Source organism: Streptopelia decaocto, assembly GCF_964273445.1.
Source record: "Streptopelia decaocto genome assembly, chromosome: 13".
NCBI lineage: Eukaryota > Metazoa > Chordata > Aves > Columbiformes > Columbidae > Streptopelia > Streptopelia decaocto.
The window spans coordinates 2,682,422-2,695,549 of NC_138668.1; the positions used below are offsets into that span (position 1 = coordinate 2,682,422).

At 58.2% G+C, this 13,128-nt stretch overlaps 1 protein-coding gene across 1 annotated transcript; it reads left to right on the forward strand.

The window, feature by feature from the left end:
• Positions 1-1,744: 1,744 nt before the first annotated feature.
• Positions 1,745-12,857, forward strand: LFNG (LFNG O-fucosylpeptide 3-beta-N-acetylglucosaminyltransferase). Its single transcript, XM_082064942.1, has 8 exons — positions 1,745-2,179; positions 9,304-9,352; positions 10,212-10,311; positions 10,447-10,600; positions 10,706-10,791; positions 10,998-11,163; positions 11,454-11,539; positions 11,629-12,857. Exons 1-8 carry the CDS (start codon positions 1,790-1,792, stop codon positions 11,693-11,695), a joined length of 1,098 nt encoding a protein of 365 aa, XP_081921068.1. The 5' UTR covers positions 1,745-1,789; the 3' UTR covers positions 11,696-12,857.
• Positions 12,858-13,128: the final 271 nt, after the last annotated feature.

Sequence of the window (13,128 nt, forward strand, 5' to 3'; positions counted from 1 at the left end):
TTGCCATGCAGCACCAGCCGGGACCCCAACATGTGGCCATGGCGTGTGTCCCTGGCCAACACAGAGGCTGTGGAAGCAGGAGAGCAGCTGGTCGGGGGAAAAGTGCCTTTCCTCTGCTTTTGGTTCCTGGAGAAAGAGCCTCTTTCTTCATTCAGGGGTTTACCGACCAGGCTTTTCAGCTGCCTCTCGAGCCACGGTTGCTGTGCCACTGGGTTGGAGACAAAAGGCGCCAGGAAAAAAAGGAAAAAAGGCAAATTGAGACTGCAAGGCTGGGTTCTGCAGCAACAGTGGGAAATGGGGAGTGTGGGATTCGGTTCCTGTGTTTGTACGGTCTAACTGCTTTTCTTTTATTTTATTATGGGAGGCTTCTCTGGCAGCACAGGTCTCTCCCCAGACACGAGCAGTGACGTGCAAAACCAAACCCCACAGCCTCCCCGAGCATTTCTAGCCTGCAGCCATGGTCCAAGGGCTGACCAGGGGAATGTATAGCCTAAAATCAGGAGAAGGCAAACGCTGGGGCTTGCCTGAGGAAGCAGGCTCTCTGCTTCATCCTGCCTGGTATTATGGTATTGTTTATCCAGTGCCAGAGATGAATGGAGCACGTGACAGTAGGAAAAATGCAAGTTGGACAAAGTCCCTGCCCAAAAATGCAGCAGCCCATGATTATGGCATTACATTGCAGCCCAGGCCCAAACCCAAATTTGCCTCCCTGTAGCAGCACACATGCTGGGAGGAAAAATCCCAAGAGCTCCCTGCCTGCAAAGAGGGGGAATTGGTGGGAAAAGAGGCCCCGGGCTTTGGCGTCACTAAAACAGCAGGTTGGTGGCGCATCCAGGACCAGATTTTAACCCAGTTTTCCTTCCCAGTCACCACTTCTCCCACTGTCTGGCTGGAAAAAGTGTCTCATTTAACAAGGGATTGTTATCTTGGTTAGCAATCACTGCGGGGGGGCTTGCTCGGCATCCAAATAGTATTTACTTTCAGACACCCCTGCACTGTGGGGCTGCCCATCAGCCCTGGCTCCAAATCATGGTGCTGCACCCGGGACAAGGTTAGCCAGGTCTGGGAGCATCTTCAGGTCTCCCAGAGCAGGGATGGGAACAGACGCCCAAGAACCCTGTTCCCAGATTCGCCCACCAGGCTGAAGCTTGGCGGAAGTGAGAGGAGTGCTGTGTTTTTTTGGGTTTTGGCTGGTTTTGGGTTTTGTTGTTTAATTATACTTGGTCTCAGAAGAGACTGATGGGAATCTGCCTGGAGTTTGGTCAGGCTGGTCGACTTTCTGGTACCTTCTTGGACATGGCTGTGAGAAAACCTCGCTGCAGCGCTCTGGGAAATGGCAGCTCAGGACACGCGGGTTGAAGGAAGGTACCCGTTGTTGACGATGAAGCACCGAGTGATGCTCCTGGCACGCTGGGGGCTGCAGGGACCGGGGTACCCCCATCATGCACGCTGCCCACCATCCCCCGGGCCTCGGTGGGATGGCAGGAGGTGCAGGCAGCCTGTCTTGGGCAGGACACACGGGCATGGGCAGGAGATGAGTGGGGGCCAGGCGGGACGGGGCCGAGCAGGACGCGTGTAGGGGGCTGGCAGGGCAGGCGCGGGGGGGGCGGAGCGGGCAGGCTGCGGGCAGGGCCGGGCGCGCTGCCCACGCCCCGCGTGGGGGCGGCCCCGGGTACGTCCCTCCCCGGGCGGGGCGGGGGCTGTTTAAAGGCGGCGGCGCGGCGGGGGCCGGAGGTGGCGCGGGCGGAGCGCGGCCGGTGGCGGCGGCGCGGAGAGGAGCGGCGGGAGGATGCTGAAGAGCTGCGGGAGGAAACTGCTCCTGTCCGTCGTGGGCTCCATGTTCACCTGCCTCCTGGTGCTCATGGTGGAGCCGCCGGGGAGGCCGGGACTGGCCCGGGGGGAGGCCGGCGGGGCACAGCGGGCGCTGCAGAGCCTGGGGGTGGCGGTGGCTCCCCCGGCGGCGCAGGGTCCACCCGGTCTCCGCAGCTTTGCCGATTACTTCGGGCGGCTGAGCCGAGCCCGGCGGGAGCTGCCCGCCGCTCCGCCGAGCCCCCCGCGGCCGCCGGCCGAGGACATCTCCCCCCGCGATGTCTTCATCGCCGTCAAGACCACCAAGAAGTTTCACAAGGCGCGGCTGGAGCTGCTGCTCGACACCTGGATCTCCCGCAATCGCGACATGGTAAGAGGATGGGGAGGGTCCCTGCGCCAGCCGGGCTGGAGCGGCGCGGCCGGGCTGCGGTCCGGGGGTGTCAGCTGCGGTCCCGGCCCTTCGCCGTGCGGGGTCCGTGCGTGCTGTGCCCCGGCAAATGCCGCTTCCTCTTTCTGCTCCCCCTGTATCGCTGGGTAGAAGTGTTATTTGGAGGCTGTCCTGGCTGTTCTGCAGCCAGCAGTGTTTTCGGGAGGGTGAAATGCAGTGTCACAGGGTCAGTTTGGGCTGGATGAGTGATGGAGGGAGCCTGACCTGGTTCCTTGCACTCAGCAGCTCCCCAAAACATACTGCTCTCAGGTCCATCCTGCTGAGCGGATCCCACTGCAGATCTTGCCCCGAGTTGCTTTCCACTAGGGAAACTGAGGCACAGTGTAGGGATGCAATCCAATCTACTGGTGCCCGATGTGGAGTCGGGCCCCTGTGGGTGCTCTCCTGGGCTGCAAGGCCTGGCTGTGGGTAAGGTTTGGCGGGGCCTCACAAGGTGCCTGCAGTTAGGCTGCCCAAAGGACACCTGGTTTAGCAGCCCAGGGCTGGCTGGGCACTGGGATGTGCTGAGATTCTTGGTTCTGCTGCCAGGAACTGGGCAGGACTGGAGTGGCCAGGGGCTCTTGCAGGTCTGCTCTGGCTCACCCGCACTGGGACAGCTGTGGCTAGTTCAATTCCTGCTCTACTAATGTCCTGCCCTGAGCTGTGGCAGTCACTCTGTCCTTCACATACTGAAGCAAAATTAAAAAGGAAAAAAAAAGAAAAGCTGTTTCCTTAGGAAATGTGCTTTGCCATCTGCTCTTAAGACACTTCTTCTGTCCTTAGACAGTTTCCCAAGTGAGTTATGCCTGGTCCTAACCTTTCCATCCTACTGTCTTCATGTGTTTCCTCCTGGCATGGAATTGTGTTTCTTGCTTGCTTGCAAACTGCCTTTTTTTTTAAATCTGAATTGGCTGGGGAGGGAAGAAGGGGAGGTGGGGGGAGATTGACCTTCCCGTGCCTCCTTCACCCAGGTCTGTTGGACCCTGCGAGGGGCTCGGCTCCTGCAGCTCACTCTGAGCATTATCTCACTGGGTTTTTTCCCATGTGAATCTTATCCTTTTTTTTTTTTCGCTCAGGTCTCCTGGGCTTGGCAGTGGCTCTGCTATCTCTCCCTGGTACAGTTATTTAGTGGAAACCTCTTTTATGCTCTGCTGTCACTGCGAGGGGGTGGTGAGTGGTAGTGGTGGGGAAACGCTCTTTGAGCACCTACAGATGATCCTGGGAATGGCTGCTCTTTTTTTTCCCTCCCTCTTGTGAGCTCCGTCTTTCTTTTAGGGTTTTTTTTTGTTGTTGTGCTTCGTTTGTCCGTTTGGATTCCCAGGGACCCAAGGCTCGGCTCTCACGCTGTCCCCCTGGGCAAGCTAACAAAGCCCCTTTTCTCCCAGCGCAGAGAAAAGGCTTCGCAGCCTCTTGTGTGGCACTTTCCATGGGAACGCAGGAGCCGAAGCCGGCCGTGTCCAGGTCAGGTTGCCTAGAGATGAGGGCCATGAAGCCAGGGGGGCCACAGCCCGGCGAGGTGCCCGCCTGACAAGCCAAACCGCTGAGTGACGGCTCTTGTACAGCACTTGAGGACAAGGAGCTGCCGAGAGAGCTGGAGGTGGCGCAAACTCCCGCAGAGCGAGGCGAGGGCTGGGGGGGACACGTGGAGGCAGAAGGGATGAACCCGCGCTGCTGGTGGCCACTGGCTCTAGTCTTCCCACGCTGACCTGGCTGCTGTCTCGGGGAAGCTTTGGGGCACCCTGGGCTCCCCTGAACTTGGCAGAAAATCGGTGTTTGTTTTATTTGTTTGGGTTTTTGCCTGCAGAGTGCAGGATTGGTGCCATGGGTCTTCTCTCCATTGTTTCCCTGTCCTAGGGGGCTGTGTGGTTCCTGCATCCCCTCCTTGCCTGGCCCCGTGGCTTCTGCCCCAGGAGGGTGGTGGCAGCGGGGCGCTGCCTCAAACGTCTCTCTTGGTCTGAGTCAGGCCTGTCTGTGCTCATCCTGTCTCTCTCTTGCTCTTGTTTCACTAACAGTGCTGTGGCGCTGGGAAGTTCCTGCCCAAGGCCTGAGAATCCCCCATGCCCAATGCCACGTTTGTCCTTCCCCTGTCCCTCCTCTCATATCAAACCCCATCCTCCCTCTTTCTTGGCTGTTCCTTAGCCAGTCAGGAGCGATGCAAGTGCTGGCAAGGGGTTAAATCCAGCAGGTAGCTCCAGGCTGGACCCTGGCTGATAGGGGGAATAGCTATTGTGTCCCTCCTTGGCTGCTCATTGTTCTGCCCACAATAGTCCCTGTTTCCTGCCCTCTGTCCCCTCCAAGACCCTGCAATGGGTACCCCCTTCTCCTTCCTGCTTCCTTCTGCATGGGGAGGGCGCATTCTTATTCACTTCTAAATCTGATCCCCTAGTTGCACAATCCAGGCTGGACAGGGCAAGCTGCTGTTGGAGGAGAGTTATGGTTTTTCCCCTCCTTGCTTTGGGGAGAGTTTCCAGCTGTCTCGGTATCATTAGGATGCTGGAGTGCAGTCTGGAGAAACTTTGCACTTGAAAGAAAAGAGGGGGGGCGGGAGGAAAATGGCCATTAGGCAGAAATCCTGGACAGGAGTGTGTCCAAACCCACTGGTTTCCTGCTGAGTCGGGTGATTTGCAGTGCCCGAGTTGCGTAAGACACATCCCCTGTCCCTGGGGCACCCTGAAGGCGGCCGGGCGGCTCGGCACACGCCACAGTGCCTGCGAGGGGTCCGGGCTCGGCTGCCGTCCCACCAGCGTGGGATCTGCTGGCTTCCTCCAGCTCGGCAGGATAATTGCAGGCTTTGAAAAATTCCTGCTCTCGGGGCAGAGGGAATGGGTTTGCCTTCCGGAGAGCACGCTCCACTGATGGCGGCGCCCACGTTTCTCTAGCACCTTGGCCAGGGTTCCCGTCCTCGGGGTGGCTGTGCTGGAGTGTGCCGGCGTGTGTGTCCCTCTTGGGCTCCGACCAGAGCAGCTGGGACCATGGGGGGCTGCTCATCCCCAAGCAGCTCCCCCGAGGCTGGGCTGTGTACCACGGCCTGCTGAGCACTGCTGAACTCAGCTCAAGCGTGAGGGTCCCTCCCTGCTGGCCCCTTGGGCAGCCTGTGTGGTTTTTGGGGGTGGGGGCCTCTTAATTGCCTGCCCAAAATGATGCCAATGTCCTCATCCATAAAAGCCCTGGAGCCGGCAAGCGGCGTGCGTGGAGCGCCAGGCGGGAGGGTGGGGGACCCTCCCCACACAATGAGCTCATTGTTTGCGAGGAGGTTATTAAAAAATTATAGCATTTAAAATTACAGTGGAGGATTCTTCATCTTGCCAAAAGGAGCAGGGGGAGGAAGGGCCCGCAGCCCTGCAAGCCCCTTCCCTGCCTCTGTGGGTCCCATCCCCAGGACCCCTGCACCAGCACAGACCCCACAGAGCCCTGGAGAAAGCCACTGCCATTGCGGGGACACTGCCATTGCGGGGACACTGCCATCGCAGGGACATCATGCTGCTCCCAGCCCCTTGAAGCTGGGTGGGGATTTTCCCTCCTAACCCCCGTGGGCTGGAGGGAAAATATCTGCTGTGGGGGACACAAAGCTGGGCAGGGACCTGCTCTGGCAGCACCCTTGCCTCTCCCTGCAGCCTTTTGCTCATCTGGAGACTGACCCTCCCATTGCCCAGCACCTCTTCACTGCCTCCTGCACCCAAGCAGAGTGGCTGTTTCTTCCTTATCCTTGGGTGGAAGGGGGTGCACCCCCCCAGGTGCTGTGTAGCTGGGCACCAGGCTGCCCCATCCTCTCCCAGAACAGGGAAGTGAGATGGCACAGGGGCAGGATTAGTGCACTGCAGGGTCACGGGGGTGCCTGCCCGTCTAAGGTTCCCCTTTTTGGTGAGTGTGCTGCTGCGGAAGATGGGGCCGTGACGGGCACAGGGTCTGCTGAGCGTGTGTCACCCCAGGAAGCCAGCTGGACCATTCAGCCAGGCAGGGCAGAGGGGACAGGATGACCCCAGGGTGGCCTTAGCTGGTGGGGCGTCTTTTGCACAGCACCCAGCCACGGGTGACCCATGAGCTCGGCTGGTGGAGAGGGAAATGAGTCACTGCAGAAGGAGAAATGAAGGGGAGGGAGAAAAAAAAAAAAGAGCCCTCCCCAAGGGTGAGGAGGAGGTGGGGGGGGCTGGTGGTGGCTGCCAGACTCCTTGCAGGCAGCTGGGGGGTGCTGACCCCATCCTGGCCATAGGGACCCCGGGTGCCTCTTGGTCCCCGTACGCCGAGGCCGCACATTGTGCGGGGCTGTATGGAGCAGTGGCAGCTATTGTTCGGGAGGGATTTGGCATCCTGTGTTTCTTGAAGCTGCAGTTTTGAGAACAATGAGGTTTCCTGCAGGGGCTGGGGGGGGCAGCGGGCCCTTCCTCTCCTACACCCTGCAGGAAAAGTTATTGCAGGGATGGCCAAGAGGTCCTGGCACCCCTCAGTGCCATGGCTGGCATGGATGCCAAATGGGGGAGAGGTAGAAGGGGGTGTAATGACTTGGGGTGCTTTTTGGGGGGGAGTGGGAGGGAGGCTGCCCGTGCTGCTCTTGGGTTTGGAGATGGTGGCTTGTTACGTGATAGCTGAGTAACCATGTCCCATCCCACTTACCCCACTGTGAACCAGACACTGCTCTGATGCCCAGCATTGCAGAGGCTCAAGGTTGATCCATGGTTTTTCCCTAGCACAGGGTGTTTTGTCCCTCTCCTTTCCTGGCTTGTCCCCTCCCAGGCTTGGCTGGCACCTCTGTTACTCTCCCCCATAGCCCCAGGTGAGGTGACTGAGCAGGAAGGGCACACACCATATTCCCCCCATTCCATCCCAAAGAAATGCAGACAAATTAATTTAAAAATAGAGGCTTTAATTTCTTTTATTTTTTTAATTAAATATCATGGTGTGGGGCTGGGAGGGAGATAAGAAACTCCCAAGGGCCCGATAGCCCCTGCAAGGTGACTTGCAGGGCTCTGTGCCCCTGTACTGGTCCCCAAGGTGCCACCTAGTACACCCACACCAGGAAAATGATGGGGATGTACTTGGAGAGAGGCCGGAGGGAAGATGCCTCGTTAGGATGAAGCCTTTCGGTGCAGGCGAGTAATAAACAATTGTCCCTGTGGTCTATTTATAGTGGCTGAGCTGGAGGATTAGTTGTGGGGTTATTTTTGGAGTGGCTGAGGGAGCAGTTGCTGGACGGCGTTTCTGAGCTAATCAAGCAAACATTTTCTGTCTCGCCTGTGTGGAGGCTGCGTGTCCCCCACCTTCCCTGTCCACCTTCGGTGGGGCAGGAGCCAGGGGGTTGATGGACCAAGGTACCACATCTCTCAGGATGGATGAGGATGGATCTTGGAGCATCCTTGGATGGTCTCCCCCTGCCCTGGGTCAGCTCGTACCCCCAGTAGCCGCCTGACCTGTCCCTGAGTGCCTGAGGGAAATGGGGACCAGCAGTGAGGTGCTGTCTGGGGGTGACCATGCACAGCACTGACCCTGTCCCGCCCCAGTAGTGATGTGTTCCAGGGCTTTGATGAACACCGGTACTCTTGGCCTTGCAGCTGATGAGCCAATGTCCCCATCCCCGGCTGTCCCCTCCTCATCAGTGGGTCCCCCATCCCCACACCCTTTGCTTACAGCCTTCCTGACCCCTTGTGGGGCTGACCTCTGTTTCCCCCCAAAAGCCAGGCTGTGTATTTATGAGAACTTACCTTCCCACCTCCTGCATTCTTTTATTTTTTTTTTTTAATTTTTTTTCTCTCTCTCCCCCTTTCAAGCCCCAAAGGTCACTTGTAGCCCCGTCCCCAGGAACGCACCCTCCTCCCCTCCCATTCAGCCTTCCTCCAGCTCCGGGCTCTCCCCACCAGCCTCCCCTCGGGACCTGAGCAAACACGGCCGGCCGGGTTAACCAGTGCAGCTGTATGCTAATGGCCACTGCTGCCCGCTTAACTCTCCTTCGCTGAGTAAAGTCAACCCCGCTATTGTACCCACCTCCTCAAACAAACCACAAAACCCCAGCGCGTTCCCGGGGCCGGCCGGCTGCGGGGTGGCACTCAATTTCTAGCTCACTTGTAATTCATCATCCCCAACGCTCAGGCTCCATCGTTGTCCCCCCTGCTCCAGCCCAGCCCTTTTGTCTTTCTTCCTTTGCCCTTTTGTGCACGTCTGGTTTTTAATAGTGCTTGGCAGCTGGTTGTGGTTTCTCTCCTCCGGCTTTGTTTGCTGCCCGCTGATTGATGGCGATGCCTTTCCCACCCCCTGTCCTCTCCTCCTGCTTCTCGCCCTTCCCCAGATCCCAGGCCAACAAGCAGCTCCCCCCAAGTCCCCCGTCCTGAGTGGCATATGCCAGCAATTAGCTGTGTAAATAGTGGAGTGCAGCTGGGGGTGCAGCTTGTGTCCCCGGGGAGGAGGCAGGGTGCTGTCTGGCACCGCGGGGACCGTGCAGGGGTGGGCAGTGAGGGACTGTCCGCTCCTCGGGGCTGGCACCAGCTCAGCCACCTTGGGCAGGGACGGGGAGCGGAAAGGAGCCGTGGGGGTGTTGTGCAAGTGGATGGCCACGTGCTGTTGACACAGGTGGGGACGCGGTTGGCAGCCGGCGCCGTGGGCAAACACACCTGCCTGGGCCAGGAGAGCTGCCGGGCGGCTGCTTTGGTATCCCCAGCCGCACGTGCCGACCGCGCCGGCTAAAGTCTGAAGAATCTGCTCAGATTGAACCACACTCTGCTCCGCTCCCCATCACCTGCTCCTCTTGCATCGCCCCAAATCCTCCTGAACCGTGGAAAAGATGGGAGGTTGGGGATGCTCAGCATGTGTGCTGGAGGGGGCTGGGGTTTGAACCCCAGCAAGGTGTGGTGGTGCATGTCATGTCCTGCCAGGACAGCTTTGCACCCTTCTCTGGCTGAGGGTGAGGGTGCCGCAGGGATGCCCAGCTCTCTGGTGCTGCTTTGAGTTTTGGTGAGGAGGAAGAAGAAGTCGACACCAAGGGCCAGGGGGAACCAAGCCCCAGTGCTGCCCAGGGATGATGGATGGCATCCAAAGGTGCATGGCCTTGGTCCTCAAAGGTGCCTTGTCTTCTATTTCAGACCTTCATCTTCACGGATGGGGAGGATGAGGAGCTGAAGAAACAAGCACGTGAGTGTGTGGCCCTTTTCCCTATGAGTGTGTGACCTGGTCAGGTCCCCTGGGGAACATGGCTGGCCTGGAGCCTGCCCTGGGGAGGTCAAAATGCCACCAGTTAGATGGTAATCTTTGGAACCCTCACCACAGGGACCTGGGCTGAGAACAAGGCAACTTGTTTCATTGATGATGCATAAAGCACCCTCTGCCTGGGAGCCCCACCTGTGGACAGGTTTCCCTCCCAGCCCATCTCCTGCACATTATTAGGGTTGCCTTTGCACCAGTTTGTTCCTGGGGTGAGCTGGGATTGATGGGAACGCGGCTGGGGTTTCATGAGAGCATTTTCCTGGCAGCCGCTCCCTGGGCCCAGGGTCAGCTCAGTCTATTCTCCCCATGCAAATGACTCCTTTTCAGGCCGGGAAGCACTTGCCTTTGAGCTGGGCGAGCAAATAACAGGTGGCTGCTGTGAGAAAAAACAGCAGGAATAGGGCAGGATTTTGCGTATGGTGTCCTGGTGAAGAAGCTGGTGCATGGACACCCTCTTGTCTCCTCCCAGGGTAGCTGGTGCACAGCACCAGGATGCACAAGGTGATGCAGGGTGGCAGCATGAGTAGCCTTGTGATATGGCTTAACCCTGCTGCATCTGCCGCATCCACATTCCTTGCTCATCCTTTATCTCACATGGACACAAAAGCCATTCCCCCCCCAAAATTCATTCTTTGCCCAAAATGATGTGGCATGGAGACCACTGAGTGACAGGGTTTCCATCCCCCTGGTACCTTTGGAATGTGTGTGGTGAAGCATCACTGTTCAAGCGTGGGGGAAGGTGTGGGATGCCCTGGCACTGGGCTTTGACCCCCATATCTTCTTGCAGGAAACGTCATCAACACCAACTGCTCGGCCGCCCACAGCCGCCAGGCCCTGTCCTGCAAGATGGCCGTGGAGTACGACAAGTTCATCGAGTCGGGCAGAAAGTAAGCGACACCCGGGGCTGCCGTGGGGGACGAGGGGGATGGTGCAGACAGACACTGTTTGCATTTTTGGGGCCAAATCTCAGCACGGAGTCTGGGGAATTGCCCCAGCCTGACATGACACTGCTGTCACTGCAGGTGGTTCTGCCACGTGGACGATGACAACTATGTGAACGTGCGGATGCTGGTGAAGCTGCTCTCCAGCTACCCCCACACGCAGGACATCTACATTGGGAAGCCCAGCCTGGACCGGCCCATCCAGGCTACAGAGAGGATCAGCGAGAACAAGATGGTGAGGGGGGAGAATGAGCAGTTGAGGCTGGCTTAATTTGGGCTGGGGTTTGCTCCCTGGTTGGCAGGAGCAGGTCTCAATGCCGTTGCTTCCTCTCTCTCACAGCACCCTGTGCATTTCTGGTTTGCCACGGGCGGAGCCGGGTTTTGTATCAGCCGGGGGCTGGCGCTGAAGATGAGCCCGTGGGCCAGGTAAGATCATTGGCACTGCTCTCCCATGGGGACTCGTCATGGTCCCAGCAGGGCACAGAGCAGTGATATCTTTGGGGATGGATGTTGGACCATGTCCCACCACCTTGCTTTCCTCGCTGGGCACCCACTGGCCAAGCCCAGACCTCGCAAGGTGTCCAGGTCCCCTGGGCTTTGCTCCTCTGCAGCTCCTCTCTGTCTCCCCGCAGCGGGGGCCACTTCATGAGCACAGCGGAGAAGATCCGCCTGCCCGATGACTGCACCATCGGCTACATCATCGAGTCTGTGCTGGGGGTGAAGCTCATCCGGAGCAACCTCTTCCACTCGCATCTGGAGAACCTCCACCAGGTGCCCAAGACAGAGATCCACAAACAGGTATCCCTGTCCTGATGCCCTGGGGTCAATGGCAGGGTTGGGGTGGGCGATACCATCATCTGGTTTCATGTTGTCACTTAAAAATAGAGCGTCATGGCTAAGATATTGATTGACGTGCCACCAAAATGTCAGTGGAGGGGGAAAAACCCCTCAGGCCATCCCTGTGGGGTGATGCAGAGCGATAACTGGAGGCTTTGGGAAATTGGGTGAATTTTCCAACCCCCCCACAATGCCCCTGCTTGATACTCGTGGCTGTGTCGGCCACTTGATCCCCCTGTGCTTCCCCCCAGGTGACGCTAAGCTACGGCATGTTCGAAAACAAGCGCAACTCCATCCACATGAAAGGAGCCTTCTCCGTCGAGGAGGACCCATCCAGGTGAGATGGCGAGACCCTGTCCCCCCCCAAGCCGGGGTGCCTTGGGGCCACCGCCACCCCATGCTCAGCATTGCTCCTCTTCTCCGCAGGTTCCGCTCCGTGCACTGCTTGCTGTACCCCGACACGCCGTGGTGCCCCGCCAATGTGGTTTACTAGGAGGCGCGTGTCCCCTCCAACCTCGTCCCAAGTTTCCCCGGTATCCGACGGGTGTGCGGGACCTGCGTGCGGGTGTGTGTCGGTCCGGCCTCGCCGCGAGGCGGATGGACGGACAGATGTCGTTGCTGTGGTATTGCACAGTGTGTGTGTACTGAAGGCTGCTGTGCGGCCCCTTGTCCCCTGCCCGGCTGCCCGTGCCCGCTGCCCGCTCCGGCCAGGACGGTGCGGCAGGGACGGGTCCTGAGCACTTAACCTCGGGCACCCTCGTGGCGCTGGCGGGCCCCACGCCATGCGTGGGGCTGGACCGCAGGCACTGCGGGGCTCTGCCTCCCCGGGCTTGCTTCTCCTTTGTTTTATTTCCCCCCTTCTTGCTAATGTTCGGTTTTTTGGTGTGTGCCTCCCTCCCTTGATTCTACCCCCAGCCCTGCTCCCATAACCCCTCACCCTCCCCATCCTCTTTCCCAGTTCCAAAATCTCAGCAGCGAAGCTCTGGCTCCCGTTGTGGATGGAAGGTTTTGCTCCCTGGCTCGGTGGGCAGGCAGGGAAGGCTCCTGGCTGTGGCAAACACTGCTCCAGGGTGCTGGAGAGCTGCTGGGTGCTGGATGGCTGCACTGGAGGGAGACACCGGGGTGGGCGGCAAGCTGGTGTTGGCATTAGCTCCATTTCCCAGAGCTCCCTGCTCCTGGCCGAAGTGTTGCTGGCACCTTTGATCTATGCATTATTTACAGAGATGAACCTAAAAATCTTTCTCTAAATACAGGGGGCTCCTTTTGCAAAGGAGCAGTTCATGGGGTTTGCATGGGTGTCCCCCACCCTGCTGCGGGGCTGGAGCATCCTCCAGCTCTGGCCTGGCCGTGGATGTTGCTGGGGCTGCCAGAGCACCCCCTGCACCCAGCTGGCCGGGCACCCCCTGCAGCACCCAGCCCAGCCATCGCTCTGCCCAGGAGGGGTTTAGCTGGGGAGGGAGAGGGACCCTGCACCCTTTGCTGGACCCCCTGCCTGCCACTGGCAGCCCTGGGGTAAGAGGGCCAAGCCAGAGCTGAACATTTCTAACCTGAAGCTGAGTGAAAATAGCCCATAATGGGTGTGTTGTAAATATGTTATTGAGCCAGTATTTTTTTTACTGTGCCTTTTTTTTAAAAAAAAAAAAAAAAAAGAAAAACACCCCACATTGAGAAATACGTAGATTTTAAAGTGCTTTTTATACATTTTCTGTGGATCGGAAAAAAAACCCCAACAACCCAAACCCCAACCTTCTGATAACCTGTTTAAGAAAGAAAAGAAAATTGCAATGCCTTATAACTATCACTTACCTTAATTTATATGTTCCAGTATCTGGAACATCACTCTGTGCTTTTTGTAACTAGAATGTGTTTAAAGCAATAGATGTGGGATGGGGAACCAGCATGAACAGTGTGTTCTCAGGGACTTGA

Excerpts from the sequence above, each read along its gene's own strand:
- LFNG (XM_082064942.1), top strand. The coding sequence starts at position 1,790 with ATGCTGAAGAGCTGCGGGAGGAAACTGCTCCTGTCCGTCGTGGGCTCC. Across the intron at positions 10,792-10,997 it reads AAGATGAGCCCGTGGGCCAG|CGGGGGCCACTTCATGAGCA; the intron begins GTAAGATCATTG and ends GTCTCCCCGCAG. Across the intron at positions 11,164-11,453 it reads AGACAGAGATCCACAAACAG|GTGACGCTAAGCTACGGCAT; the intron begins GTATCCCTGTCC and ends GCTTCCCCCCAG.